The sequence below is a fragment of the Solea solea genome, chromosome 19, assembly GCF_958295425.1.
Source record: "Solea solea chromosome 19, fSolSol10.1, whole genome shotgun sequence".
In the NCBI taxonomy this organism is placed as follows: Eukaryota; Metazoa; Chordata; class Actinopteri; order Pleuronectiformes; family Soleidae; genus Solea; species Solea solea.
This window is the reverse complement of record NC_081152.1, coordinates 8490798-8518690: the sequence shown is the minus strand read 5'-3', so window position 1 is coordinate 8518690 and position 27893 is coordinate 8490798. Positions and strand designations below refer to the sequence as shown.

Below are 27893 nucleotides of genomic sequence, written 5' to 3'. Positions count from 1 at the left end.
TGTCTTAGCCCCGCCCGCGTGTGCCGACTCGACAGCCAAAAGAAGCGAACCCCTGCGCGAGAGTAGAGCGAATCGAGCTCACCCAAGCAGTGGTTGGTGTCTGCTCTTCATGCTGAAACGTGCACATATTTGAGGGCGAGAAAAACCGTGGTGGAGCGCAGTGACTGCGGCTGAACTGCAGGTCTGTCTTCATCATGTCTCTGTCGTCGACCACCGTGTCATGTGGCCTGTGTTTGCTAGCTACGGTATGATAGACGCAGCTGCCGTCGCTGTCACGAAGAAGCAAAGCTGGCTCGTTCGTGTCCGTGTTATTGCTCGACAGTGACTGTTATACGGTCGCAACGTGTACACTGAGGCTGATAGACACGCCTCGCGTGGAGCAGACAGTTGCTAACCAAGCAGAGCTCTTAGCATAGCAAAGTATATCTTATGTCAACTTAGCAACCCTAGCTAACCTCGCTGACAAACACGTTTCCTGTAACGTGGAGGACATTGCGCACTTTGCTTTCTCTACCCTAACCCTTAATTCTTAATTTCGCTGCGCAGTAGCCTACGAGAATACAGGCTTGGATATAACCTGTTAGAGTGCGCAATGAACTTCATTAACGCGTTCAACAGTGCGTGTTATCCGGGCAATCTCATTAAAATGAGAATGTAGCTGCTCATAGTGGTTAAAATGGGGGCTGCTATTTCCCAGGCTATGCAAGAGAATCCCCGTTAAAGTTGAGCAAGGCCTGAGTGCAGGAGTGATGTTTGCACAGGTACAGATTGTTTTTGCAGCAAGCACTGAGCTCTGCATGTGGGTGGTACGATATACGATTTAATCGCGATTAAAAAGGCTCTATGTTGATTGAGGACAGTTTCTATCATTAGGATAACTGTAAAGGGGGGAAATTGTTAATATTTCAATTAAGTGACTTGAAAATGCTTTCAAGCTCATAGGGATGTGTAATATTATTGGCCTGATTGGATTTGAAATGTATTATTGGATATAGGGACAACTGTGACATGAAATGTGTGTATGTCTGCATGTGCAGGTACCTAAAGTGACCTTATTTTGGTACTTTGTCATACCAAAATCGTATAGGTACTCCTTATGAACTTAATTTGGTTTGTGCTTTTCAAAGAGTTGGTACCCAACCCTAATTGTGTGGTGGTAGACAGCAAGTTTAATCACCCCGGTCGATTGTCTTATTGCCCCCTCTTTCAGCAGATCCAGGGAGAGAAGCCTGTTTGCATTGCCCTGCAGGTGCAAGACAATGGATGTGAAAATAGATCAGCAGGACGACGACATCACATTCAGCAACAGTGACACTAACAGTAAGATCTTACATATCTTCCATTGTGACAAAGAAACAAAAACGGGCATTCATAACTATAATGTAAAACACAGGAATGAGCTCATGCACTACCTGGAAAATTATATTATCCTGTTTATACCTCCAACTTGAAATGAAGGGTGTAAAAATAAATCGGCTTTTAAGGGAGAAAAAAAAATTTGAAAAGACCTGGCTTCCTCTTCATAGCACATGGACATGTCAGATGGTTGAGGGATTCTCCTATCCAAGATACTGCTGTTCTGTGGGCCCTGAGCAGATCTGCCAGTGTTTTAATCCAGGAAGAGTACATGGTGCTGGAAATACTCCAGGAAACAGTTGGCTTCTAAATGAAAATCATTCTTAGGGATGGAACATTCTGTAGACCTTGCACTCAATGCGTGTTTGTATTTTTTCTGGTTTATTTAACCGTTTAGTGGCTGCAGTTATATACAGTAGCTGACTATGTTACCTTTACCATTTTATACTCTCGTGCCATAGTTTCATTTTTATATGCAGCCATGCTAGGGTGCCAAATTTGGAAACTGTTCAGCTCTGCCCAGGTGGTCTTAAAGGTCTCTTAGGATTTAGGTTGTACGCAATGAATTCCTTGTATTGAAAGAATTGTTTTCTCTCTCAGGTAAACGCCCAGCTGAGGACATGGATGAGGAGCAGGCCTTCAAACGCTCACGCAATGCAGATGAGATGGTGGAGCTCCGTGTGCTGCTTCAGAGCAAAGTAAAGGCATTTTACCTGTAAATGGGGACAAATTAGTTGTCTGACTATTATCTTCTGTTTTTGCTATTTTTTTATTGATCAAAAGAGATTTTATAAGGAAATTCTCTCTCTGAACAGAATGCTGGTGCTGTTATTGGAAAGGGTGGGAAGAACATAAAAGCCCTGCGCACAGACGTGAGTAACGGATGAAATGCTGCTAACATTTCTTCAGCTGCGGAGAAAATTTCTTTTGCTAATGCCTCTTATGTTGCAGAGTCATGTTGAACATAAGAGGCAGCTGTGTTATTAAAATGCTGTGTGTAGATATTAAATAAAATAATCAAAATTCTAAATCATTCCAAACCCTTATTCATCAGATTTCCACAGATTCAGTTCCAGATTTCTTGCAAGCAGGTTTTTAATAAATTTACATCATGACTTGTCGATAAACAATAAACACGTCCTCAGACAGATATGTTGGATTTTGGTTTCCAGTCTTCTTTTGAGTTGCCTGATTTGAGCCTGATTCCACTTCCCTTCCCAGTGCTGCTTTTGACCTTGAAGTGAAATACAGAGTGGTCATTGTCATGGACATGAATCTCGGTAGTGCTCCAGACTGTTTATTAAATTTTTCTATGTCCAGGTCACACCTCCTGTTGTTCTTTACTCACCACAGTTTCAAATCTTTCACTTTCTCTTTTGGGAAAAAGTTTAGCGTGTATTCAATTAAAATGTATTCCTTCTCCCCCTCTTCCCTTCTCCTTTACTTTTTTTTGTTTTTATTTTTGGCCACCTTCCTCTGTTGCCCATGTACTGGATCGACATGCCCCTCCTGCGTTGCCCACCTTGACGCTGGCCCAACCTCCGCCCGCCCCTGAACGCCATGCCCGCCCACCTGACACTCCCGGTTGGCCCCGCCCATAAACCGTGCCCCTCCTTTAACGGGCGCCTTACTTGACATCTTGTGATTGAATGCCCCCGCCCAATGCCAACCTCCTCCACCACAACCACCACCACAACCATCACCACCACCACCTCGGCCCATGCAGTACAATGCCAGTGTATCAGTCCCAGACAGCAGTGGCCCAGAGCGGTATGTCCCACCAGTTATTGCCTCACTGCCTGATTAGAACAGTGAAACACATGTCTTTGATAACCTGCCTTCTGTTTCATTTTAACATCTCTATATACATGACAGTATACTCCCCACCCCCAAACACCCCCTCCTCCACTTGTAAGAGACATGTATTGTTCCTTTTGATTTTTCTGTCCATTTTAAGCATCTCCATTGAGTTGGACTTTATGTCATGACACTTGATTGTCCATGCTGAGAATCACTGACAACCCACTACCAAATAATTGGCATTTTACGGTTAGCAGCACAGCTATTGGATGTTTATTTTCCTTGCTGTGACGTTTAATTTTACCATTGAACTTGTGGAAAGCAGACATGTTTTTCTTGCTCTGTCCTCTGTGGCTCACCTGGCCCCCTTTTCTCCTGACCCCCACTCCCCACCTTCTCCTCCTACCCCTACCCCACTTTTTCTCAGCATCACTGTCCATACTCTCTGAGAGAGCACTGACTCATGTCTGGAGGCTCCGTGCCCCCCCCCCCCCCCCCCACCCTGTCAGTCATTAATGTTGTCTCTTTATTTCATTGTGCTGCATCCCTTCTGTTAAACTTCTCTCAGGCCACATCAGCCCAAAGCTGCCTGCCAAACCTTTCATAACCCCCCACCCCCCACTCCCACCTTGCTCTTGTCCTGTGCCAGAGATTAGTTGGTGATCACTTACATTTCCTTCCCCACGTCAACCCCTCTGCTCTGTTTTCTACTGCCCACCTCGTCTTTTCCTCACCTCAGCCCCAAGCCCTCTCCTCCCCACCTCTCCCTTCTCTCCGAAACCCACCTGGTTACAATGAAGGTGTGCTGGTTGTGCAGTGGTCATGGAATGTTTTTATAAGTTTATATTCCTTTTCTTCAACTTGCTGGTGACGAGATGGTTTTAGATATCTCCCATATCTGTGTGGCCAGTTTCACATTAATTTGAGCCGTTCTGAAACTGACCTTCCTCAAAAAGACTTCTGTTCAGACCTGGTTGTAACATCTGTCCTGAGTGATCTGATCACTTCATTTTTGACACATGTTATTACAAGTACTGAACAGTGTTGTATTTAAAGTTAATGTTGAATTGAGAGCATGTCGGCATTGGGGAAATGTTGTACTTGGTGTACAGTATTAACATTTTGATTTATAAATGTTTTGTAAGTCTCTCTTTAACTGTTCACAGGACTGTTTCACATGTATTCTTTTTTTTTTGTCAGGTTTTGTTTTGTGCTCTACTCTTTATCCCTCTTATGATGTCTTGCTTGCTTTTGGGGCCAAAATGGTTCCTGATAGGATTTTGAGTGTGAACGCCAACATCGACATTATTGGAGAAATTCTGCTGAAAATCATACCAACTCTAGAGGAGGTGAGCCACGGTGATGAATTGTGACTTTGTATTTTGAAACGTGCAACTTGTTAAAAGAAGAAAGCAATGTCATAAATGTGCGAAACATGAACCTCACTATGTAATGCAGTCTTACTCAAGCCTTTAAGTAACCCTGTGGAGGTTTACCTTTTGGAAGTGGTTTGGTTCACACTGGCGTAAAAGGGGCCATTGTTTGTGTGTCCTCCACAAACAAAAGTGCATGCTTATCAGCAGCACAGTTCATGTCATACTTTTTGTCTCATAGTGTTTCCCCTGATTACAATCTTGTGGTAGTAGTGCAGTAAGAAACATAGCAGTGACGACTACACTTTGTAAATATAGATGCGAACAAAACCGAATTTAAAGAAAATACTTTTTGGCAAGTATCTTATTTAGTATTTGTTGGACCCAGGATGAAAGTAGGATAAATGTGTGCTTTGGTCAAAATAAAATACACAGAAATATAACCAGAAACCTGCAATTTTCATCAACACAATGAGAAATACTACATGTATGTGTTATTTACTCTTGTACTGTGTTGCATTTTCTCTAGTACCAGCATTACAGTGGGATTGATTTTGACTGTGAACTTCGCCTGCTAATCCATCAGAGCTTGGCAGGGGGCATCATTGGGGTGAAAGGTGCCAAGATAAAGGAGCTGAGAGAGGTAAGACAGAGTCCAGATGAGCTCAAGCTCCTACACGATGCTCTGCACTGATAGTTGGTTTCTAGACAACTGATTGTGTTTTGTAAAATATATTATTGACTGTTTGTGAACCACAATCAGTCACTGATAAGATGTAATTATGTGGGATACACTTAAAACTATGGATCTAACAAACAATAGCGGTAATGACTAAGTATTTAAAGTCCCCATGGCATCAAAATCAACTTTAATCACATGTATGTTGCTTTATTTATCACCTACATGCCTAATAGTGTCCTATTGGGTTTAAGAGGATGCAATGTCCTCAAATCTTTTTGAGCTGTTTGATGACTCATCTTATCCTTGGGGCAGTATAATCATTTGCATCCAAGCAAACACTGTATGATTCTTTTGATCTTGACATACTACCCAAACTCCATTGTGGGGATGAGCCTGCATTTCTCAGGTCTCTTCCTCCTGAGCAGCTTTGCGGCATTTTGTTTTTGTTCAAAAACATATGGCCTCACCCAAGAAATATCTTCATCTTCATAAACCTCAATCTTGACTTTTTCTTTTGTTGTAGCTGTAACATCCATTCAGTTTTATTTAGCTACTCTAAATGCCAATCAACATGATGACAAGAGCCACCATAACCGCTTATTTTCAGTGGAAACGCGTTCATATGTGGATGTGAGTGGCGCCCCTTGAGTGATATGATAAGGACTTGAAGAGAAGTTTGCATTTTTGATGGCTCAAGAACCAAAAATATATTGTAACATATTCATGTTTCTGTGCCAGAACACCCAGACCACCATCAAGTTATTCCAGGAGTGCTGTCCACACTCCACCGACAGAGTCGTCTTGGTGGGAGGAAAGCCGGAACGTGTCATTGAATGTATCAAAGTTATCCTGGAGCTGGTGTCTGAGGTAGTTAACATCCCTGAGATCTGCTAAAACCCTGAACATTGTTTATGCAGTCTGGTGATTTTTCTCATCGAAGCTTGTATCTGAGAAGTGAAAAAAAGTGTTTTATTTCCTGCATAGCAGAATATGTGATCTTTTAAATGTCTTTCTCCCTCATGTCATTTCTCTTAATTTTTTTTAGGCACCAATCAAAGGTCGCGCTCAGCCGTATGACCCCAACTTCTATGACGAGACGTACGACTATGGAGGGTTTACCATGTTATTTGAGGAGCGAGGCAGACGACCCATTGGTGGGTTCCCCATCCGAGTGCGTGGGGGCTTTGAGCGAATGCCCCCGGTTCGTGGAAACAGACCCTTGCCTCCTTCCAGAAGGGACTATGACGACATAAGCCCTCGCCGCGGTCCTCCACCACCGCTGAGCAGAGGTGGGCGAGGTGGCAGCCGCGCACGTAATCTGCCTCTTCCCCCGCCTCCGCCGCCAAGAGGAGGGTGAGGAGGGGCCCACTTACAGGGGTTGCTTTGTCATCTTATTGGTTTTAATTTGATGTATTTGGTGTGGTTGGTTTGCTTTGGGTACACAAGTGCTATGAGCAGTTGTAGATGTATACCTTAACTAATGATCGTGATCATAAGTAGAAGTTCCTACTGGTCATTTGTCTGATTGCAGTCAAAGCAAATAATGTGTTAATTTTCCTTTGTTTAGAAAGATATGAACCATACTGTAGGTTTTAACGGCCACTACAGTTTTGTTGTCTGTCTTTCTTTGCAGGGGTGACAGGTATTCACATGGCAGTTACCACAGCAGCATGGATGACAGACCAAGGTCAGTGTGTTGCTCTGTACTGTCAGTTATTATATAAAAGCTGGTTTTCAAATAATCTTGAATGACAAATCAAGGTTGATTAGGTCAGGTAAAGAAACTTTGAGGGGATTACCTATCTATGCCATGAGCTTAAATGGTAAATTTATTGACTGGTTTCTGAATGTGACACCGCCAGGCCACATCATATCTCTATGAGTAAACAAGTTTACAGTAGCTGTGTGTTATTAAACACGGCACCGTTAATTGCATTGCAAATGTAGAGCAGGATAAAAGGAATCCAACCATTGTAGAAGATGAGCAACCAAAAGATTAAAAGCTGTAAACGTTGTTGAACGAATACCATTCCTTACTAGAGTTTGAATAAAAACAGCAGATTACAAAATAATATTTAAAATAAATGACCTGCAATGTTGTATGGCAGGTTAATGTTGGCAATGCTGAGTGTGTGTTATGTGTATATGTCCATGGATTGAGTGTTTTAATATCTTCATGTGTCTGTGCATACTCAGTTTATCTCCTTAGGCAGATAAATTGCACTTAGTAAATTGAGAATTTGGGCTGTGCAAAACTGTTGTGGATTTAATTAGGCAACTCGTGAATATTGAGGTAGTTTCAAGTGTAAGAACTTGTAAAAGGGGGTAAATTAGAAACAAAGGGATAAATACTTAAAACATAATGTAAATTTAATTTCTCTCAACTCAGAACAACTAAATTCTGCTCAGACTGTCAACCCACTAGCCCTGATTCAGAGTCTGATCACAGTTCATCAGTGGACTGTGCATGTCCTTTCACACTCACTGCTTTCTAAATGCCAATAATCAGTGTGGTGTTAAGTGTCATCTAGAGATTAAGAAAAATGACATATTTTTTGTTTTGTAGTGACAGAAGAAGCAGAGGAGGAGACCGATATGACAGCATGGTGAGTGTTTACAGGTGCTGCTGTAATGCTTAGCTGTGCTGTGTGTGGCTGTACCCTCTTAGTTTTCTAGTAGATGTTTGTGAATTATGTTTCAGAGGACATGATTGGAATTCCTTCTTCTACGTGAAGTACAAGCACAGAGGCACAGACACTGTGCTGACTTTTTTTTTCCATTTTTTTTTTTTTTCACTGTGCATAGACACTGATCGAGGCCTGATGTTGCCTGGCAACTCTTGTCTCCTTGGTTACCGCAGAGCAGCTGAGTACGTAGTCCAGAGATCCACCAGGCTAGCAAATGAACTTGAGCTTAGACCAAAGCAGTTCCTGAACAAACACTTCCAATCGGAAGATGAAGAATACATTTAATTAGATAAACACCAAGGGGTGTCGTTGATTTCCTGAGATTTAAGGACAAACATGGCGTGTGCATAAATAGAGCAAAAACATCAAAGTTTCTCATTCAGTAATCTTGTGTAAAGCACACACTCATGGTTGCGAATGGTTGCCAAGTTTTGACATGCTTGGTTAACTCAAAACAATTCTCAAAAATGGGATTTTTAAAAATGATGGTCTATTTATTTAGAATTGCTGGGGCCTTGACCTTGTTCTAATACATTCCAATTACCCTTAATTAGAAGATGACTTTATGGGTTCACACAAATTATTACTGTGCATAAGGATGTCCTAAATCTGAGCAATTACTTTGTTAAAATTAGCTCTGTGAGGAGCCATGTCTCAAAAAAGAGTCATATCCCAGATTGTTAAAGTTCTAAATAACCCTAAATTACTGGCACTAAATAAGTTTGATATTTTGACCCAGTTATGAAGTTGAATTGTCTGCCTTTGGCTGTTTTAGTGTAAAATAGTGCGACAATGGACAGCGTGGTCCAAAAGGCTGAGAAAGTGGTCTCTGTAATCTTCCTTCACAACATTTATCTTTTACATTGAACTTTCCATTATCTTCGTCCTCTCATGGCAATCTGAAATCTCTCTCATGCTGTTTTTAATCTCCACGTGGCCCCTAACATTACTTCAGGTTGTTTGAGTGGCATGCAGGCTTCAGATTAAACCCAACAATGCACATTTCAGATAAAGTGGAATGTGATATTTGAAGCATGAACCTCGCTGAAAAATGTGCATGAATTGCCTAATGCTGTGGAATTAGTACTGACTCACATTCTTATGGAGCACTTCCAGCACCTCGCTGTGTGTGTGTGTGTGTGTGTGTGTGTGTGTGTGTGTGTGTGTGTGTGTGTGTGTGTGTGTGTGTGTGTGTGTGTGTGTGTGTGTGTGTGTGTGTGTGTGTGTGTGTGTGTGTGTGTGTGTGTGTGTGTGTGTGTGTGTGTGTGTGTGTGTGTGTGTGTGTGTGTGTGCACGCCTCACATAATTCAGGATGTTGTGGATACAAGAATGAATTCTCCTATCTAGTATAAGACAGGTTGTTTGTAATCTCATAGAATATATACAGAACTTGTGGCTTATTATTGTGTGTAGTTATCACAACATGTTTTTATTATTGTGATATAACAGTTTTGTATTTTATCTGTTCTCCCCCTCTCAATCAATCTTGAAATGCAGAGTGGAGGCGGATATGGTGAGTGTTATTTATATTAAGCCAACACAGATCTACATTTTATTAAATGAAAAGGAACCCTGTCATGTTTTTTCTTAATTTAGGTATTTTTTTTCATTGTATTTTTTTGGGCCATCATCGTTTTTTAACTCTGGTCTTATGAAGAGAGTGAATTTGGTGAAATGAATTTGGTTAAATCAAACCAAAGTGTAGAAGCAAGTTAGGGTACTGTACTCATGAGAACGAGTTCAGGAGAATTCTGAAAATGTTTTGTTGGCGTTTTGTCCATATGGAACCAGCTTTTTGGCAGCCCTAAAATGCTATTTTTGAAAATGGGTCCCAGAGTGAAAAAAATCTCACCAAAAAGCCACCCTTGTGTTTTCGTGTATACAACAGATTCAGAACTTTGAGGAAAACAATGATATCATAGCCCCGCCTCTCTCTTGCTGTTGCTCCTGCATTTGCTGTTGCCGCCTTTATTGTCGCTGTGTTTGGGGTTTGAACACAGAACACAAGTTTTATGCACGGCGTATTTCTGTGGCAGTATTACAGTGCCAAGTATAGGCCTGGCATATATACTGCAGTTGTTAGGATCATTTAGGGGCGGGGTTTCTGTGAGTATGAAGACATTTATTCAAAGGACAACAAAAAAAGATTGTATAGTGAATGCTGTGTTTCCATGTGGATAAGGCCTTTGATTACATTATATTGGATTTCTCCTGTACTTGGAGCAATGGGTCACAACAACTGAAATGTCTTTGTATGTTATCCTTATTTTCTACATGTTCTGGACAATTTGTTCTATATATATATATATATATATATATATATATATATATATATATATAAAAAATCAAGAATTGCAATAATACTTTTTTGTTGCCCAATCACTTGTGTTACTTGTTTACTATCATACTATCTCCTGTCTTTGTCCCACTGGTGCATTTTCATTGTCTTCAAAGACAACAATTCTTCCTGGGAGCGCTTTCAGTCTGGTGAGTGGGGATAGATGGTCACTGTCCCGCTGTCTTGTTTCCTAACCTAACAGGATTGTGAATGATATTGTTGTAGTTTAAGACTAAATCACCTTACATGTTCTCTCTCACCTCCAAGGGGGTAGAGGGTCATACAGCGATATCGGAGGCCCAGTCATCACAACACAAGTCACCATACCTAAAGATGTAAGAAGGGCATCTGTGAGCAGGAAAACCCCCCACACCACTTTGACAGATTAGAAGGACAAAGGAGACATTTTCACTTCTGGAACCATTTGTTTTGCAGTTGGCTGGCTCCATCATTGGGAAGGGTGGCCAGAGGATCAAGCAGATCCGCCACGAATCTGGGGCATCTATCAAGATTGATGAACCACTAGAGGGCTCTGAGGACCGCATCATCACCATCACAGGAACACAGGACCAGATCCAGAATGCCCAGTACCTGCTGCAGAACAGGCAAGTGCTTCTCTCACCAACTCATCAACTCCTCCCACTGCAGCAGTGTGCTCTCTGCTGATGGCTTGTTGGCTTACAAGTAAAGTCAATTCAGCAGCTGGTTAACTTGTAGGCTGAACACGACTTTCTAAAAGAAAAGTAGTCATACAGCCACTATAATAAGAATGCCAATATAAGCTCAGCGAAAACATAAAATAAGTTTACCCTTTCCTGTTTTGTGCATGGATATAGTAGTGATAGTACACCAAGAGGACACATTATCACTTTTAATTAAAATGCTAGGGTTTCCCATGAAACAAATTAGAATGTCTTATAATTTGTTTCCAAGTTTCTTATTAATCTGGAGCTGAAAACACTAGTTCATTCATTGTCTAGTTGATTGACACAAAATAGTCTGATGCTATTTTGATAATGATTTGACATTTTTGTTTATAGGAAAATTGACACTTGTATTTCTACTTAAACACTGAAGATGTCACCCTTGGCTGTGGGAAATTATATACTGTATATTCATATATATATATAGATATAGATAGATATATAGATTTTTTTTTTCTACTAGAACATTTGACAATGATAAAATAATTGGCAAATTAAATGATGTGTTAAATTTGGTCGATAAATGTTGAAGTATTGTTTTATTATGCCAGATTCTTTCAGCACTATATCACTTTGAAGACTTTCACACTGTCACATTTCTGAGCTCGTCTCAGCAGTCATTGCCTCTTTTGAGGCAGAATTAATTTTTTTGACCTTGACACAGTGTTTTTTTTTTTTGTTGTTTTTTTAACCTACAGTTGTACCCCGCATGCAAAATGTCTTACAGTTTGCAGCATCTGATGTTAACAGCTCATGTCATGTTTTCCTGGGAAAATAAATCTCTGAAATGTATCACGAACCCTTACCGTTTTATTTGTCTGTTATTTCAGTGTGAGGCAGTACTCTGGACGGTTCTTCTAAAGAGAAGGAAGCAAAGAAGAGGAGTGAAGCCATGCTGCCAAACGGTTTGCTCCTTCTATTCAGAGCCTACATTCCTCTGCTTTGGGTAGATGTGCGTGCCTCCTCCCCTCACTATCACACACTACACCACCTGTCTGTTGGTTGGGAATTTTATTAAGAGGAGTTTTGGAAAATCTTAAGCTGTCAAACAGCAAAAAAAAACAAACAAAAAACATATTTCGACAACATATTTTTGTGCTGGTGTAATTATTTTCTGGGACATTTCTTGTGCCATCATTGGAGTAAACTCATAAATGTGATAACTCTGTGTTGTGAGCCGCCCCTGGCCCTTATCGCCATCATTTTAGTACAGCATGCAGAATGTAATCTTTTTTTCTTAATTTCTTTTTTTCTTTTCTTAAGGAACATTGTGTGATTTTTATTTGTTCTTTTTTTGTTGTTCCTCAAATGTAGATGCACCCTCTCCCAATAGAGATGCATGGTCTCAAAAAATGGTTAAAGAGCCATTTAAATAAAATATACTTTTTACACAACATCCAACACAATTTTCCACTTTAAAATGAAGTGGCTTTTTTTGTAAAAAAAAAAAAGTGCTTTAAAGGAGATGTTTGACATTTTAGGAAATATGCTTGTTCACTTATTCTCTTGGGCGACGTTTGCAAAGATAAACCTCAGCTGTGGCTTAAAGCTGTCAAATTCTTAAGTGAGACTCTGAATTCATACCCATACTATATGTTTTCTACATAGTCTTGTGTAGTAGTCTAGTAAAATATCGGTTACAGTGAGTCCTTCCAGGTTTCATCTCCATGCCCTGACTTGTAGAAGGATTCCATCATAACCCATTTGAAGACCTGATCAGCAACATTTAGCTCAGTATTAAGTGGTATCTTATCTGTGCTTCCATTTTTTATTTATTTTTTTGTCAACACAGAAATCTAAAGCTGGATCATATTATGAAGTCATGGATGAGCTGTACGGCTGCAGCCAACCATTAATTGCATACAACTGGGTGATAAATGAAAGGAGAAAAATCAATGTCGGGTGTCTTAAGTAAAGTGTTGGTGCGTGACATGCTGCCAGAGCAGCTTCAGTCTCTACACCATTCTTTCCAAAGATATTCCTTCATTTGGTGTTGTGAGAATGAAGGTGGAGAGCACTTCCATGGATGTGGAACCACATGTGAAAATCACAGCAGATGATTCATGTCATGTTCACACTCATAAAAACAGTCAGTGACCCATGTTGCATTATGGGGGAAGTGATTGTCATCCTGTTTCACTAGTCATACTCCAGACTGTACAACTTTGTTTTTGTTTTTGTTTTTAAACAATCAATTCATGGATCATTGTTTACTTTTTATTTTATTTTATTTTAAATCACTTAACCCAAGTATTGATAAACGATGTGCCTTTTGCCCCTTCATTGGCTTCATTGTTTATGTTTTTAGGAGTTTTTAAGGGAATAATGAATCTGCAGTTGAAAAAAACAACTTTAGTTTAGCACATCTAATCTTCATTCTGGAGACAAATATTGGTTCAATATTGGTACCTGCCTTTCTGAGTCAGGTACTTTTCTTTAATGTCATTCAACAATGCTTAAAAATAATCTCATACACATATATGAGCTTGGACAAAAGCCCCTCTCAAATAAAACACCTCATGGATTTTGGATGACACTAATAAGATATAAGGTATTAGGTGCTGGTACTGTCCACAGTCTCCCTGTTCAGTCTCAATGTGACCTAGGCCTTGTCAACAGTAGTATCTTTAAAAAAAAAAAAAAAAAATTCTCTGCCTCAAAATGAATAAACAGCTTTCCCAAAATGTCTAACTTTAGCTTTAAGTTTGGCTTAATGTGCCAATGTGTTATAGTAGAAATAATTGTATTAAGAATGTTTGCTTTTCACCGAAAGTAGCTGTATAAAGTGTGTCTGTGTGTGTGTGTGTGTGTGTAGATATAGATATACTGTAAATATCTTCACACACACAGATGATATTTACCCAGACACAGGTAATGTCACGAGTGCTTAGAATGGTCCAGACTACTTTCTACTTTCTTGGAAGGATGTGGAGCCAAAGGACAGGTTTGTTTGTCTTTTTTTTCCTGACTGGTTTATTTTCTACTACTCACTTGGCTGGACTCGCTGTAATACAACCTTTATATCGCCCCTGTCAGAGCCTGTTTCTCTTGCATACGTGTTTTATTTTTGTTTTGTTTAATTTGTACGTTTTTTTTCTTTTTAAATGTGTCCTCCTGGGATACAGTAGAATGTGAGCAGCTCTTTTTGAGTCCATGAGTGGTGTTTTAGGTCTGGTCTATTATATCTATCTCCGTGTCTGATATCTGTATCTGCAGGTGTTTACTAAATAAAAGTCTGTTACGGTTCACCACGCAGATGTGCTCTTTTATTCCACAGTATCAGAGTAATAGTACCTGTGTGTGGTGTACGTGCTGCGGTGGTAAATGCGTTCAGGAGATGGTGGTGTGTCAGCCTGTCACATGCATCCGTAGTTTACTAGTTAAACACCGGATATTAGTTCCCATAATGTAATAGTGAAAGCCCACACGGTTTCCCAGCAGAGCACAGCCCTCTGTCACATGGTCCACACTCACTCACTGGAGCTTTTCACCAGGACACAAGAGGGAGGACAGGAGGACGCACGGCAGGAGCTGCACGCCGAGACGAACGTTTTATAGAGAGGATACACTGTCGTACAAGAGCCCGCTTCGTTCTCCTGGGGAAATGCGTTTTTTGGTATCATTTTGTTGCAGCACCATGTAAAACTCCGCCATATTCAAGCCAACACCACGACACTAGCAGCAGCAGCACCACCACCACCACGCCCGGAGCTCAGCCACCAGAGGTAAACACTCGCTTCTTCTTGAAGTTGTTGCACAAAAAGTGAAGTTAGAGGAGGACGGCCATGGTAACACAAACAGCCGCTAGGAAAAGCACTTAACTTCCTCAAACTCAACAGTTTATGCGTTGAACCTGGAGGGGGGCAGCTCGCGCGCGCACACACACACACATACATAGTGGGTGATTGAGGAGGGTTTAATCAAAATGTATTGACTTCAGCACGCTGACGCCTTGTACTGTGTGGCAGCAACGCCATGTAAGCTAATGTAATGTAATGTGTGTGTGCCTCGGAAGGTGAAGAAGTGTTATTATCCAGGAGGAATGATCCTGAGCTCAGTGGGAGCCTGCTGCCTCAGCCCGGAGGCCAAAGAGGCTCGCAGGATCAACGACGAGATAGAGAGGAGGCTCCGCCGGGACAAGAAGGACGCCCGCCGGGAATTCAAACTCCTGTTGCTCGGTAAGTCTCTAACACTTTTTTAAATCCACGTCGGAGCTTCTGAGTGTGTTCTCTATCTCTACCAAGAAGCAAATGTGCATATCACTTGCATTATATATGACTTATGGGCTACACATTGTGTTTATTATGGTCCAACAGCGGCTCCTGTGGAAATTCAACAACGCAGGGGCTGCAACTTTTCGTGATGGAAGAATCCATAAAATGATGACATTTCCTTGCTGTTTGTTTCCCCAGACCTCACCCTCCAATGCTGGTTTTGTCCACAAACCTAATGAGGGTTCGTTTATTGTCGTAAAAAGTTAATTGTGAACAGTTTCTCGACATAAAATGATCCTTTCCCAAACCACCATTTGAGAACCATAGTTTTATGGTGTGTGCACAAGAAAGAAAAACAGTAGTCACACTGTGTACTTAAGTAACAACAGCAGTATCCCACTGTACATTACTCTTTGACGAGGGCAAAACATGTATGCAAAACGTTTATTTTCACATATTCATTATTTTATGTATAATCAAAATAAACTCTGTGGAATCCTTGTAGTGGATTTACACATATTTGGCTTGTAATAGAAGTATAAGGTAGGAGAACGTGCACACCTTGAGTAAATATATTAGTTACTTTGATTCTAGTCAAACAGTTAAAAGATGTAAATATATGTAAATAATTTGACTCATAGGCCTCAGAAAAGGGTGTGTGGTTAAATATTGCTATACATGCAGTATGTCTTCTCTATGTTTACATAATCTCAAGATTTTAATACCATTTTTATAATCTGACCTGGATTGTGTTGATACTGTCCATGGGGAAAACAACCAAAACAGATTTAATGTTATACGAGTATAAATGAGATAAATACTGTACTACTTAGATACATTTTGTACTGTATTCACACTGGTTCTTAGTTTGATCTGTTTTAGGTGCAGTTTGAGGGAATATATTCATGTCTTGATGTATAGACGACACAAAAAGACCAAAACATAGGTGAACCTAGACAACAGGATACTCTTAATTAATATTAAGTTATAGTCTGTTGTTATTAGGACTTATGCATACATGTGTGTATATTTACAACCGGTCTTCACTTAAAAGTATGAAAACAGTCAGTGTTAGATGTGAATTACTGAATTATGTTGTTACTAAAGTTAATTTTGTCTATGGAAAAACAAGAAAGCTACATGCTAATTTATCTCAAAACTGTAAACTGCAGTACATGTACTTTCACCTCTGATTTAGTCACTTCTTTATTGAGCCATATTTTGTATCTATGGCATTTTGCAAAGGGTGCATCAGCAGTGTCTTAAAATTACTGTATGGAAGTCACGGTTGTGGCTACTCTGTTTTGTTTTCTAAATAAATTAATGTATAACTAACCATTCATGTCCAACGGAGAGTTCAGAAGTGTGCATCCGCAGTGTTGACATAACACTTATTACATATTCATAAGAAATCTTAATAACTCACTAAACTAAGTATCATGCTACATAATTCTGTCAAGGGAAAACATTTTCATGAATTAGTATACAAATTATAGTATGAGCGTTGATATCAGAAAAGCATGCACACACACACGCACTACTAATACTACAATTAATTAATAATAACTTATTGCTATTATGCTATGCTTTTATTTTCACTTCAGTTGATGTGTGGCTGTAATGGATGCCCTCAATTCATTTCGTCACCTTCAGGGGGAAATGCTGCAACTTCTCCTTGTTCGGCTTTTTCAAACGTACACAGTCGGTTGTGAAATGACAAAATATTCCAAGTTGAATGTGCTGAAAACTCTTGAGAATGAACGTTAGACCTTTCGGCCCAAGAACAAGGTACAACCCAGGCTAATGTAATTTCCCGCATGAGACATCAAAGTGCCTCAAACACAACACAGACAAAACCTGCTGCTGGTGATGTCATCCTGTATTACTCATTGGTAATACTTTCAAAATACGGTATACGGTTTGCATAGTTTGATGTAACTTATTCATATGACCGCTGTGAGAAAATGCACAAATGTATTGTAGACTGATTTTAGCTCAAGGTAACAGGTATGTCTTTAGTTTGGACGGTAATTGTTCACAAAAGTAAATATGGTTGAGCTGATTTGATACTCAGTATCGGTATTTATGGGATGCTTGTCAAAATAACCGATACAATCCAAACGTCATATATATATCGCATGCTTTACTATGCACAGACTGTAAAAATGTAAATTAAAAGTCATGTTCTGGCTTTTTATTTCTTCTTTCTTCTTTATGGAAGAACAATATTTGTTACACAGCTGGAGAATTCTTTTCATTCATTCATCTAGCACAAATGTGTTATTAGCAGCTTCATAGTTTTAAATGTCTAAAATGACCGTATGCGACTGATATCGGTATTGGTACATATTCTAGTTTGTGATATCGGTATCGGACACAAAAAAGTGGTATCGTTTGAGGATTTACTCCGTCAGTTTCCACGTCTACAGCAGTGGTTCCCAACCTGTTTTCCTTGAAGCCCCCCTTGCTTGTGTCCAGGACAAACCAAGCCCCCCTGACCCGAACCCCTGTCCACGGCACGCACACAAACAAGAATAAAGTAAAAAAGTTCCTACTTATAGTGTTCAGACTTATAGTGTCTGATTGGGATGCACACATATAATTATATTAACCTCACAAACTCAGAGCAGTCAAAGCTCTGCACCCCCCCATGTGATCTCTGGCGCTCCCCTAAGGGGGAGGCTTGGACTCCACGTTGGTAGCCGTAGACTCTCTGGCTTTATCCACATGAGGGTCATCACCTACTGTCATTTTAGAATGTCCAATTAACCGCTGCATGTTTTTGGATTGTGTGAGGAAACTGGAGTTCCCGGAGAGAACACACTCACACACGGGGAAAATGTGCAAACTCTCTCAGTCGAACGGGGTCGCAATTCAGGGTCCTTTTGCTGCAAGGCAACATTGCTAGCCAGTACTCTGCCGCGTGGCCCGACATTTGTTACAATGAGTTATAAGGGTCACAGTTGTCTTTTTATCATTTCAAACCAGTCTGGCCTTTCTCCTCTGACCTCCGGAATCAACAAGACATTTTCAGCCAGAGAACTGCCACTCGCTGGATGTTTTCTCTTTTTCAGACCTTTCTCTTTAAACCACAAAGATGGATTTGAGTCAAAAACCCATTAGATCAGCTTTTTATGAAAGACCTCAGACCAGCCTGTCTGGCACCAACAACCAAAATCAAAATCACTTAAATCATATTTTTTCCCTCATTCTAATGCTTGGTTTGAACCTCAGCAGGTTATTTTCACCATGCCTACGTGCCTGAATGCACTGAGTTGCTGCCATGTGATGGGCTGAGCAGATATGGCCATGATAAAGCAATTGAACAAATGTACCTAATAAAGTGTTGGCTGGCGGGTGTGTAGTTGTGAGCTGTTTTATGTCATAATGAGGCTGACAACCACTGACAAGTAATGACGCACATGCTAACAAATAGCTGATTTTGTATTTTGTGATGGTCAGGAACTGGTGAAAGTGGGAAGAGCACATTCATTAAGCAGATGAGGATCATCCATGGACGTGGATACTCTGAGGAGGACAGGAGAAGCTTCACCAGGCTGGTCTTTCAGAACATCTTCACAGCCATGCAGGCCATGATCCAGGCCATGACTGCACTGAAAATCCCCTACAAGTATGAACACAACAAGGTAGACCAGACTGTTGTTTCTTCTTCCTTTTATTAAGCCATGATTACATCATGAGTGAGAACAGTACCTTTACTTGGTAGGCGGGGTGTGCGCTGTGCCTGATGACTGCGTCAGCGAGATATGTAGCGTGACATTGTACCGGTGCGGCGTCAACGAACAATGACACAACAGACGAACAATTGACCAGGTTGTTTTTTTCTGCTCAGGTTGTAGCTGTTTCAACAAGACGACAAGCATTGTATGAGAATAGACTGCAGGCATTAATGAAACACTGGTCGTAAGGGAGTGACACTTTTATTTCACGCAATCAGCTGAGTGTCACGGGTCTAGCTCCACCCATACTGTACCGTTAGTCTGGTACCCCAAGGCAAAGGTACCGGAAAATGGAACAGTTGGGGCGTACGCAAAAAAATATTAACGTACCAAAGTGAACCGTTCTGCTCGGTGGAAACAGACCATTTGCTGCTTCACAGACGGGTTGAGGAAGATGTTTTACCACTTACTCTTCCACAGAGGCAAAAGCATGTTTATTCCACTGCTGATAGTCTGCAGTTTGTGTTACTGTGAATGCAGGGGGAAGCATTTCTGGTAACTTATAACTGTGTTTAGATTTGCAGTCCCGCTGCCAGATTTTTGGCAGCGCGACTGCACACAGAGCAGGGTGTCGTTTGGAAAGTACACATGATTTTATATGGCAGGCGTGTTGAGACAGGTACTCCTGAGCCAAAAGCCTGTAAAAGACACGAGAGGAAGGGAGACACGGAATTCCCCATCGATCTTTCAGGAATCTGTCCCTGTTAGACCGACAACAGGAGCTTGTTAATCATCAAAGTTGCAGACTCATGCTAGTAATGGTTTCAGGTAAGTCTGTGATGCAGCTGATAAGAGTCCACTCACTGCTGGTTTCTGTGACAGCACAAGGAAGGGGAAGGATTATGTGGGCGTTGTGGACCTTTGGCAGCATTAGCGCAGTCTGAGTCAGCATGTGGCTTACAGTTTGTTTTTTTGTCACCAGTGAGGATGGAGTTGTGTGGAGGAAGCACACAGAGTAACAACATGTCACTTACCATTCAGATATTTGTACTGAAGGGCAGAGCCTCGAGAGATCATGGGACAATTCAGGGAGGAGTGTAAACAGGATGACGTGACTGAGTGAGCTTTTAAAAATGATGTGAGGTCATTTTATTCATAAAGTGAAATGAAATGAATAAAGATAGATTAGCTCCAGAAAGTTTAAATAACCATTGACAGCTGTTTCAAAGTACATATTAAATACATATTCATTATAGCACAGAGCAGACAAAAGTAAAAATGTAAAATATTGTTTGCAATTGTGAAAGATTCTTCTTCAAAAACTACAAGGAAATGTGCATGAACACAGATGTTTGTGGCTCACATGTCTTTTCTTTCTCACTCTCATTCACAACCACCAAACTGTACAGTTAAGGGGCAAAACCCCCTTAAATGTCCAGTGTGGAACCTGTATCTCTCCATGTGGATTTCTGAGTATTTACCAAAAAAGTCTGTGGGATCTTAGTCCCTGCAGTCTGTTCTCTCCCTCACTCTTACTCACTCACAACCACAGTGAGAGAGAAAAGGGAATTTAATGTATTTATTTAAGGAAAGAGACAAGACAACATTTAAATGTAAATATGCCAGGTTGTAGCCTGAGGCTAATTTCTGCCTGTAGTCCCTAGAGGTGTTGTTGTCTCTGATGTGTGTCAGTTAAGTTACTGTTAATTGTTAATTTGAGCTGCATGGTGAAGGAAACAGCAGCAGCTGTGACTGGCACATGCAGGCACATAGTCAGGCAGCTGTTCAGGAAGCGCTTGATTGCTGTTGACATCCGCATGAAGCCAAATCAACACCTAGCAGCTTCTCATACACTCACATGCATGCGTTTGTTTACATCTGTTTGAACTAGTATTTTTATCAAGATATCTTCATATACAGTTACTGAATCCAATGACCCAGTGTTTTCAAAACCTGTGGCGACAACAAATTAGGGGAGATGGGGCTTATTAAATGGTCAGTTTAGAGCTGAAACAATTAATCGATTAAACGATTATTAATCGATTACTAAATTAATCGACAGCTATTTTGATAATCGATTAATCGGTTTGAAGCTTTTTTCATGATTAAAACAAGATTTCCATTTGTTTAACCTTCTTAAAATTGAGTATTTTCTTAATTTCTTTGCTCGAGAAATCATAAAAAGTTAACCATTATGGTTTGTGGACAAAACACGACATTTGAGAACATCATCATCATTTCCAGGTTTGATGAAAACCGATCAACATTATTAATGTTTAATGATTAATCGATTAATCGAGAAAATAATCGTCAGATCAATCAATTATGAAAATAATCGTTAGCCGCAGCTCTAGGTCAGTTAATATGTTTGTGATTGTTGTGAGCAGAGAAGAGAATGAAGGGAAGGTGGATTTAAAAAAAACAAAAGAAGGATAGATGCATTGCTGTCTCCTCATGTCCCATCATTTCTCCAAAGAGAAAGAGAATGAACACACAGGAGCAGGCTGTAAAAAATGCAAGAAAATGGCAAAGACATCAAAGAGTTTGGTTGCTATAATGTTTGTTCATCACAGTCTCACCTTCTCGCTTTGGTTGTTTGAGAAACCATCACAACATCAAACACAGCTCTGCTTTCCCCAAAAGGGGTTAAGGGTGTATATTGATGCAAAGTTACTTTAATATAAAAGTCCCAGGCAGCAGGGAAATGAGAAAAACAGACTAGGAGTTTAGCCATAAAGGATCACTCAATCTCTTTATCTTTTTCCAGTTGTTCTCTGGCTGAACTGTTGCTCTGTGTGTCCACAAGTGATGTGAGGGAAATGTCTGTCATCAATCAAATGCAAAAAAGGGAAGTGAAATGGTAGAATGGAGAAAAGTAACACGACAAGACATCAAACCACAAACCAGAATCCAGGATGACCTGGAGCACATAGAAGCTTTTGTTCTTTTTGTCAATTAATGAACATTAAAAGAGAAAAATAGATTCACTGTGTGTGAACAGCAAGTGATAGAGGAACATTTGGGAACTGCAGGATACAAAGGCAGCTAGAATAGACACACGAGGTCCTCGTGCAGCACATGAGAAAGAAGTTTAGGACCCTAGTCATAAAACCTCTTTCTTTCTGGTCATTGTTTTTGTTGGAGAGTGTGTAGTCTCACATCATCCTCAGCTTACGAGTGGTGTAATCATATCTCGAGTAAATATTTTAGCCAGTAAAACTTTTTTTTACGCAATGGATCTGTCAAATAGTTTTCAAGTCAGTTTTTTTCCCCCATTCTTCTAGCCACCACAATGTTAATCTTTCTCCTAAGGATTAATAGAAAACCAGTGCACAGCAGCACCAACATTAGATCATGATGAAATCTGTACTTTTGCTTCACAAAGTGTTGGATTATGTCATTCATTTTCGGTGTGTCATCCTGTTGTGGTTCAGGCCAACGCCAATATTGTCAGCGGGGTTGATGTGGAGAAGGTGACGACGTTGACAAATCCCTTCGTGGACGCCATCAAGAGCCTGTGGAGTGACCCGGGGATTCAGGAATGTTACAGTCGGAAGAGGGAATACCAGCTCTCGGACTCGGCCAAATAGTGAGTAGAAACAGATTCTCCTCAGACATTGCCCTGCATTTTTCCATTGTTTCATCTGCCAGTCGCCTGTATGATCCTCTCAAGGCAGTGTCGGTTTAATAGTTATTCCATTTAAGGTTGTTGACAAATGCAACACACCCTCAAATGAAGAAAGAAGAACATAGGGCTGCTCTTTTATGGAAACAATAATAATCACGATTATTTGGGTCAAAATTGAAATTACGATTATTTCAAAACGATTACTCATTGACTTGAACTGAAGCATGAAATTTACCTTAAAATAACTATATATATATATATATATATATATATATGTATGTATATATCTTAACTCATGCTGCATGTTTTAACCCAGGAGTCAAACACCATTACAACATTAAAAGCCTTATTTTCAGAATAAAAGCCCCCGTTTGGTAATCGTTTGGGGCCATAATCGTAATTGGAACACAAGTTTCGATTAATTGCGCAACCCTACAAGGACAGGCACCTTGAATCTGACAACAAAGTCATCTTGTCGTTGTTCCTCTGTTGGTTCCATTATCTGTGGGTCTTGTCATTAACTGTGCGTTTTCATTTTGTGACACCAGCTATCTAAATGACTTGGTCCGAATTGCTGATGCTGCTTATCTGCCAACTCAGCAGGACATCCTGAGAGTCAGGGTGCCCACAACAGGTATCATAGAATACCCATTTGACCTGGAGAACGTGGTGTTCAGGTGAGTGACTTAAACACATTAACTAATGTATTGCCGTTAAATTATTCACAGTCATTCATGTGCTTCAAATGATGCAAGCTTTTCTTGAGGCTGACAAAAATGAATCTCACTGTTGGTCGGATTCTCATGCAGTTTGTATACACAGCTACGCCTGCCTCCCAGTAAACTGTAAAACATTTAGTGATTTTCCATCAAGCACAGCCATCGGGTCAATATTTCAAGTTGTCCAATATTTTTTGGTTTTTAGCCTGAATTCCTTTGAAAATGTTAGTATGGAAACATACAAAAGTGAGACTCCTGGGAAGCGCTGTGTCACAGTGGCCATAAACAGACTTGAGGAGTCACTTCCCTGTCTGTGGACTCAGACCTGTTTCTTACTGTGTCCACTGACTAGAGTAAACAGCTTTATTTTGGAACGGAGACACAAGAGACACAAGTCCTAAGACATTTTGTCTTTTTCCGAGCACAGCTGGACCTCATTGAACAGCTAAATAACAAAGGCTCATGGTCTTACTCATTCATAACTTCCATTAACTTTGTCAAATCAGGCAGGCTTTCATAGTGAAATGTCACTTTATGAAACCAGCAAATACTTTGTGGAAGTTAAGTTAAATGTGTGATTAAGTACAATAATAGGGATTAAACTTGTCATATTATCATTTTAACTCAGAATTTGAGTTATAAATGAGTTATACACTCAGTTTGGAATGACGACATAAACTCCTGGCTTTAGGATGGTGGATGTGGGAGGCCAGCGTTCAGAGAGGAGGAAGTGGATTCACTGTTTCGAGAAAGTCACATCTGTCATGTTCCTTGTGGCACTCAGCGAGTACGATCAGGCTCTCATCGAGTCTGACAACGAGGTAAAAACGCTAATTTCTCACTGTAAACATGGAATAGTATTGAGCATGAAAGGAATATAGTTTTTTTTTTTAAAGCTAAACCTCTAAACCTAGATTTCTAGAGTCGCCATCTCTCTCTCTCTCTCTCTCTCTCCCCCCCTCCCTCCCTCTGTGTGTTGGAGTGTGTATGTGTGTATGAGTGTGTGCTTGTGTGTCACAATGTAAGGCAATACATTCAGTGCATCTGCAGGGGGAGCTCTTGAGTTGCTCTGGTCAGCTAAGTGCACCTGAAAGTGGGGCTTGTTCACTTGATGAGTTAACAATCAACTGAATTTGCTCACACACGCAATCTTTAGTGCAGTGCTGCTTTCTGACACCACCGCTGGTCCGCTTTTATATTCATGCTCACGCTGTGATGTCTTTGCCGTGTGAATTTCAAAGAATCGGATGGAGGAGAGCATGGCCTTGTTCCAGACAATCATCACCTACAAGTGGTTCAAAGACTCCTCCATCATCTTGTTTCTCAACAAGATTGATTTACTGGAGGAGAAAATCATGCATTCACATTTGGCTGACTACTTCCCCGATTATGATGGTAAGAGGAAACCGTAGTGCTGTGCTAATCTGGCTTTTTGAAATGAAATGAGACTTTCATGAGTTGTTTCTTATCCTGCTGTCTCTTCTTGCCAGGTCCAAAGCAGAATATCAAAGCAGGAAAAGAATTCATCTTGAATATGTTCGTCACTCTCAATCCCAGCGAGAAAAAAATCATATACTCCCACTTCACCTGTGCCACAGACACAGACAACATTCGATTTGTCTTCCGAGCGGTGAAAGACCACATCTTGCATGAAAACCTAGAAGTGTACAACTTGGTTTAAAATGGTGGGGCTCATACAAACTGGCAGTGAGGAAGCAAGTAAGGAAGAAAGGAAGGCTCTGCAGTGACTCAGTTTGCCTCACACTGTTCCTGAACACCATCATCCCCAAACAGGAAATCGAGAAGCTATAGAGCTTGTCGCCAAATGATTGTACTACTGATGTCTTTCAAATTTTCCTGTTTGCATTCTTTTGAAAATGGATGTCTCCAGCCATATTGAAGTGTGTCCTGACTTTTAGTGCCTCCTTAGTGAAGAGTCTGTTCTAGCACATGCTCTGAAATTTATGGAGCTCTTTGTGAACATTGTGGAGCAGTAACGATACAAATCCACAGTAATGGATTAAGAGGGGAAACAAGTATTTCAGTGGCCTCTGACAACTCTAAGGACTAGTAATGCACTTGGTCTCTGCTTCAGGGAATCACCTCACATTATTAACCCACGTTTGGTCATAGACTTTTCTTTTTTTCAAGTTACAAATACTCTAAATGCTTAGTCTGCATTTTGACTTAATGAGTCCAACACTAATGACAATTTATTTTATCAGAGACATTGATTTGCACACTGTTTGTAGCATTGGTTGTAGCATTAGCATCACAGCGTTAGCTGATCTCCAGTATGTGTGAACCTCACTGAGTTGATTCATTTCAACAGCCTCGAGTCAAGTGTCAGTGTTAAACCACTTTTTGCGAGTGCAGCATTGTTTTTGGTTTTTTTAAAAAGTATAATTTAACACATTTCAAAGGGACGTTTTCATTCTTTCTTTCTTTTAGTCTTATATCAAAGCTACAGAATGAAGTGTTTTCAGTTCAGGGACCATTTGTTGAGGTTTTCAGTAGTTTTTCTTTTTCTTTTGACATTATTTACTAAAAGGGCTTTTGATCTTGTTCCACTGTTTATATGAATGCATAGTGTAAATATTTCATGGTACATCATTTTTTATAGTCCCTCACTCCCTGTTTTTTTTTTTTTTTGGAAGTCAGTATTTTGAAATGCATACTGCAGGAGAGAGAACTCGTGTTTGGCATTGAACCTTCCTGACATGAATTTACATACATACATTTGGAGAAGGTATGAACAGCATTAACAAAGCATCAAAGTGTATCCACGGCAGGTTTATATGAGCATTCTCTTATTGTTTAAAAAATAATTAGTCGAAATTTGCACATTCTCTCTGTCACTCAGATATTTTAGTGTGTGTTTTTGTAATCTGGATAAATAAACACATTTTGCTGCTCATTTTGCTTAATACTTTTCTATCCTTTTTTTGATTGCCAGTTTAACGTTTATTGTTTTGGCTGCTCTGGAGTTCTGCTCCAGCTGCTCCTTCCGTTTGGCTGCAGCAGCGCTCGTGTCAGAGGTCTGTATTTTTACTGTTGTACATATATAGTGTGACCAAGCACAATTATTTTGGAGGACAAGCACTGGCTGTTATGTGGCAGCAGTAAATGGCATAAGCTGTGTGTTGATTGTTTGAGAGAGATGAGAGGCTGCTGCTTTATACCTGGTCCTTTGTGACCCTGTTCCAATTTAAGCAATTCATACTAAAATCTGCCCAGATTCAATGTATCCCTCTGTAATCAAGCTGTAATCCATAATAAAATGACAAATACTCACAACATAAATACTTAAAACTTATAACAAAAAAATGTATACTTCACTCTACCTTTGCCTAACTAAAGCCTTTAACCAATCCAAACCTATTCCAATATTAGATCCATTCTTGCCCTTTTAAGATATTAGTGAGAAAGCTGCAATGGTTGACACATCCCCAGGCCATCTCTGATGATATGTTTAAATCAAAATGTGTTCTCACCCTTACTGTAAAAACCAGGCCTTAAACCAAAACCAAAACTCTTTTAAGGGGTGACCGAACACAAGGACCAACCAAAATGTCCTCACTCCCTTAGGTTTAAACCTTTTTTTGGTCCTCACAAAGATACCCATACAAGAACACACACACACAGGTTTACACCGATATTCTTTGGAAGAAACAAACAAAGTGTTATCCCTAACCTTAAAACCATGTCTTAACCCTCCAAAAGCCATTTAAAGGAATGACAGAATGTGAGGCCCAAACAAAATGTTCCCACTTGCCCAAAATGTCCTCACTTCCTAAGGTTAAGTTTTATGGTCCTCACAAAGATACCAATTCAAGAAGACACACACACACAGGTTTGCACAGTTCTAGGATCTGCCTCATAAGAACCAGGTTTTGGACTCCATGATGACTACAGGTCCTGACAAAATTCATGTTTATTCCAGAAAATGCCCTAAAGATGTAACACACACTGGTTTGCACAGCTATTCGTGTGACAACACTGCATTGACTTTCATTCATTTGGACAGCCTAAAGAAAACTGTATTCCTTATCTTAATCATGCCTTAACTTAACCGAAAAACTAATCCTATCGCTAACCCTAAAACCAAAATGTCCTCATTCCCTTACGATAATAAGTTTTTTGGTCCTCACAAAGATACCCATACAAGACACACTCAAACATACAGGTTTGCTCAGTTTTACCCTGAACCAGAAGTGAGGTTCTGCCTCATTAGAACTAGGTTTTGATCCCCATGAGGACTATTGGTTAATATTTATCAAAGGAAATGTCCTAAAGATGTAACACACTGGTTTGCGCAACTATTCTTGTGAGGACACTGCATTGATTTTCATTCGTTTAGACCGCTGTATTCTTATCTTAATCATGCCGAAACTTAACCTAAAACTAATCCCATCCCTAAACCTAAAACCAAGTCTCAACCCTCAAAAAGCCCTTTTGAGTGGTGACAGAACATGAGGACCAACCAAAATGTTCTCACTTTCCCAGAATGTCCTCACTCTTTAGGTTAATACGTTTTTTGGTCCTCACAAAGATACCAATACTAACACAGGCATACACACACACCCACACACACTGGTTTGCACAGCTGTTCTTGTGAAGACACTGCATTGACTTTCATTCATTTGAAAACCCGACAGAAAACTTTACTCCTTATCTTAATCATGCCTTAACTTAACCTAAAACAAATCCTA

General features: G+C 40.2%; 2 protein-coding genes across 5 annotated transcripts; both read left to right on the top strand.

Annotated features, from left to right (window-relative positions):
- The first annotated feature begins 24 nt into the window (after positions 1-24).
- hnrpkl (heterogeneous nuclear ribonucleoprotein K, like) lies at positions 25-14188 on the top strand. 4 transcript variants are annotated; one of them, XM_058617009.1, is made up of 16 exons: positions 25-181; positions 1214-1320; positions 1957-2054; positions 2172-2228; positions 3083-3126; positions 4433-4505; positions 5059-5172; positions 5950-6078; positions 6257-6564; positions 6845-6898; positions 7778-7817; positions 9396-9411; positions 10353-10385; positions 10504-10571; positions 10672-10841; positions 11771-14188. In XM_058617009.1, exons 2-16 carry the CDS (start codon positions 1260-1262, stop codon positions 11799-11801), a joined length of 1296 nt encoding a protein of 431 aa, XP_058472992.1. In that variant the 5' UTR covers positions 25-181; positions 1214-1259; the 3' UTR covers positions 11802-14188. The 4 variants fall into 4 exon arrangements, with proteins under 4 accessions (XP_058472992.1, XP_058472991.1, XP_058472994.1 ...); XM_058617008.1 differs by having other exon boundaries at positions 1211-1320; XM_058617010.1 differs by having other exon boundaries at positions 35-245.
- Positions 14189-14360: 172 nt separating this feature from the next.
- LOC131446056 (guanine nucleotide-binding protein G(q) subunit alpha-like) lies at positions 14361-26098 on the top strand. The gene is made up of 8 exons (XM_058617012.1): positions 14361-14665; positions 14956-15118; positions 18617-18801; positions 22269-22423; positions 23011-23139; positions 23873-24002; positions 24423-24576; positions 24672-26098. Exons 2-8 carry the CDS (start codon positions 14983-14985, stop codon positions 24860-24862), a joined length of 1080 nt encoding a protein of 359 aa, XP_058472995.1. The 5' UTR covers positions 14361-14665; positions 14956-14982; the 3' UTR covers positions 24863-26098.
- The last annotated feature ends 1795 nt before the right edge of the window (positions 26099-27893 follow it).

What these genes read in the sequence shown, in the direction of transcription:
- hnrpkl (XM_058617009.1), top strand. Translation starts at nt 1,260, where the DNA reads ATGGATGTGAAAATAGATCAGCAGGACGACGACATCACATTCAGCAAC. An exon ending in GTGTGCTGCTTCAGAGCAAA is followed by an intron (nt 2,055 to 2,171) that starts GTAAAGGCATTT and finishes CTCTCTGAACAG; the next exon opens with AATGCTGGTGCTGTTATTGG. An exon ending in AAGTCACCATACCTAAAGAT is followed by an intron (nt 10,572 to 10,671) that starts GTAAGAAGGGCA and finishes TTTGTTTTGCAG; the next exon opens with TTGGCTGGCTCCATCATTGG.
- LOC131446056 (XM_058617012.1), top strand. Translation starts at nt 14,983, where the DNA reads ATGATCCTGAGCTCAGTGGGAGCCTGCTGCCTCAGCCCGGAGGCCAAA. An exon ending in CTCTCGGACTCGGCCAAATA is followed by an intron (nt 22,424 to 23,010) that starts GTGAGTAGAAAC and finishes TTGTGACACCAG; the next exon opens with CTATCTAAATGACTTGGTCC. An exon ending in TCATCGAGTCTGACAACGAG is followed by an intron (nt 24,003 to 24,422) that starts GTAAAAACGCTA and finishes TGAATTTCAAAG; the next exon opens with AATCGGATGGAGGAGAGCAT.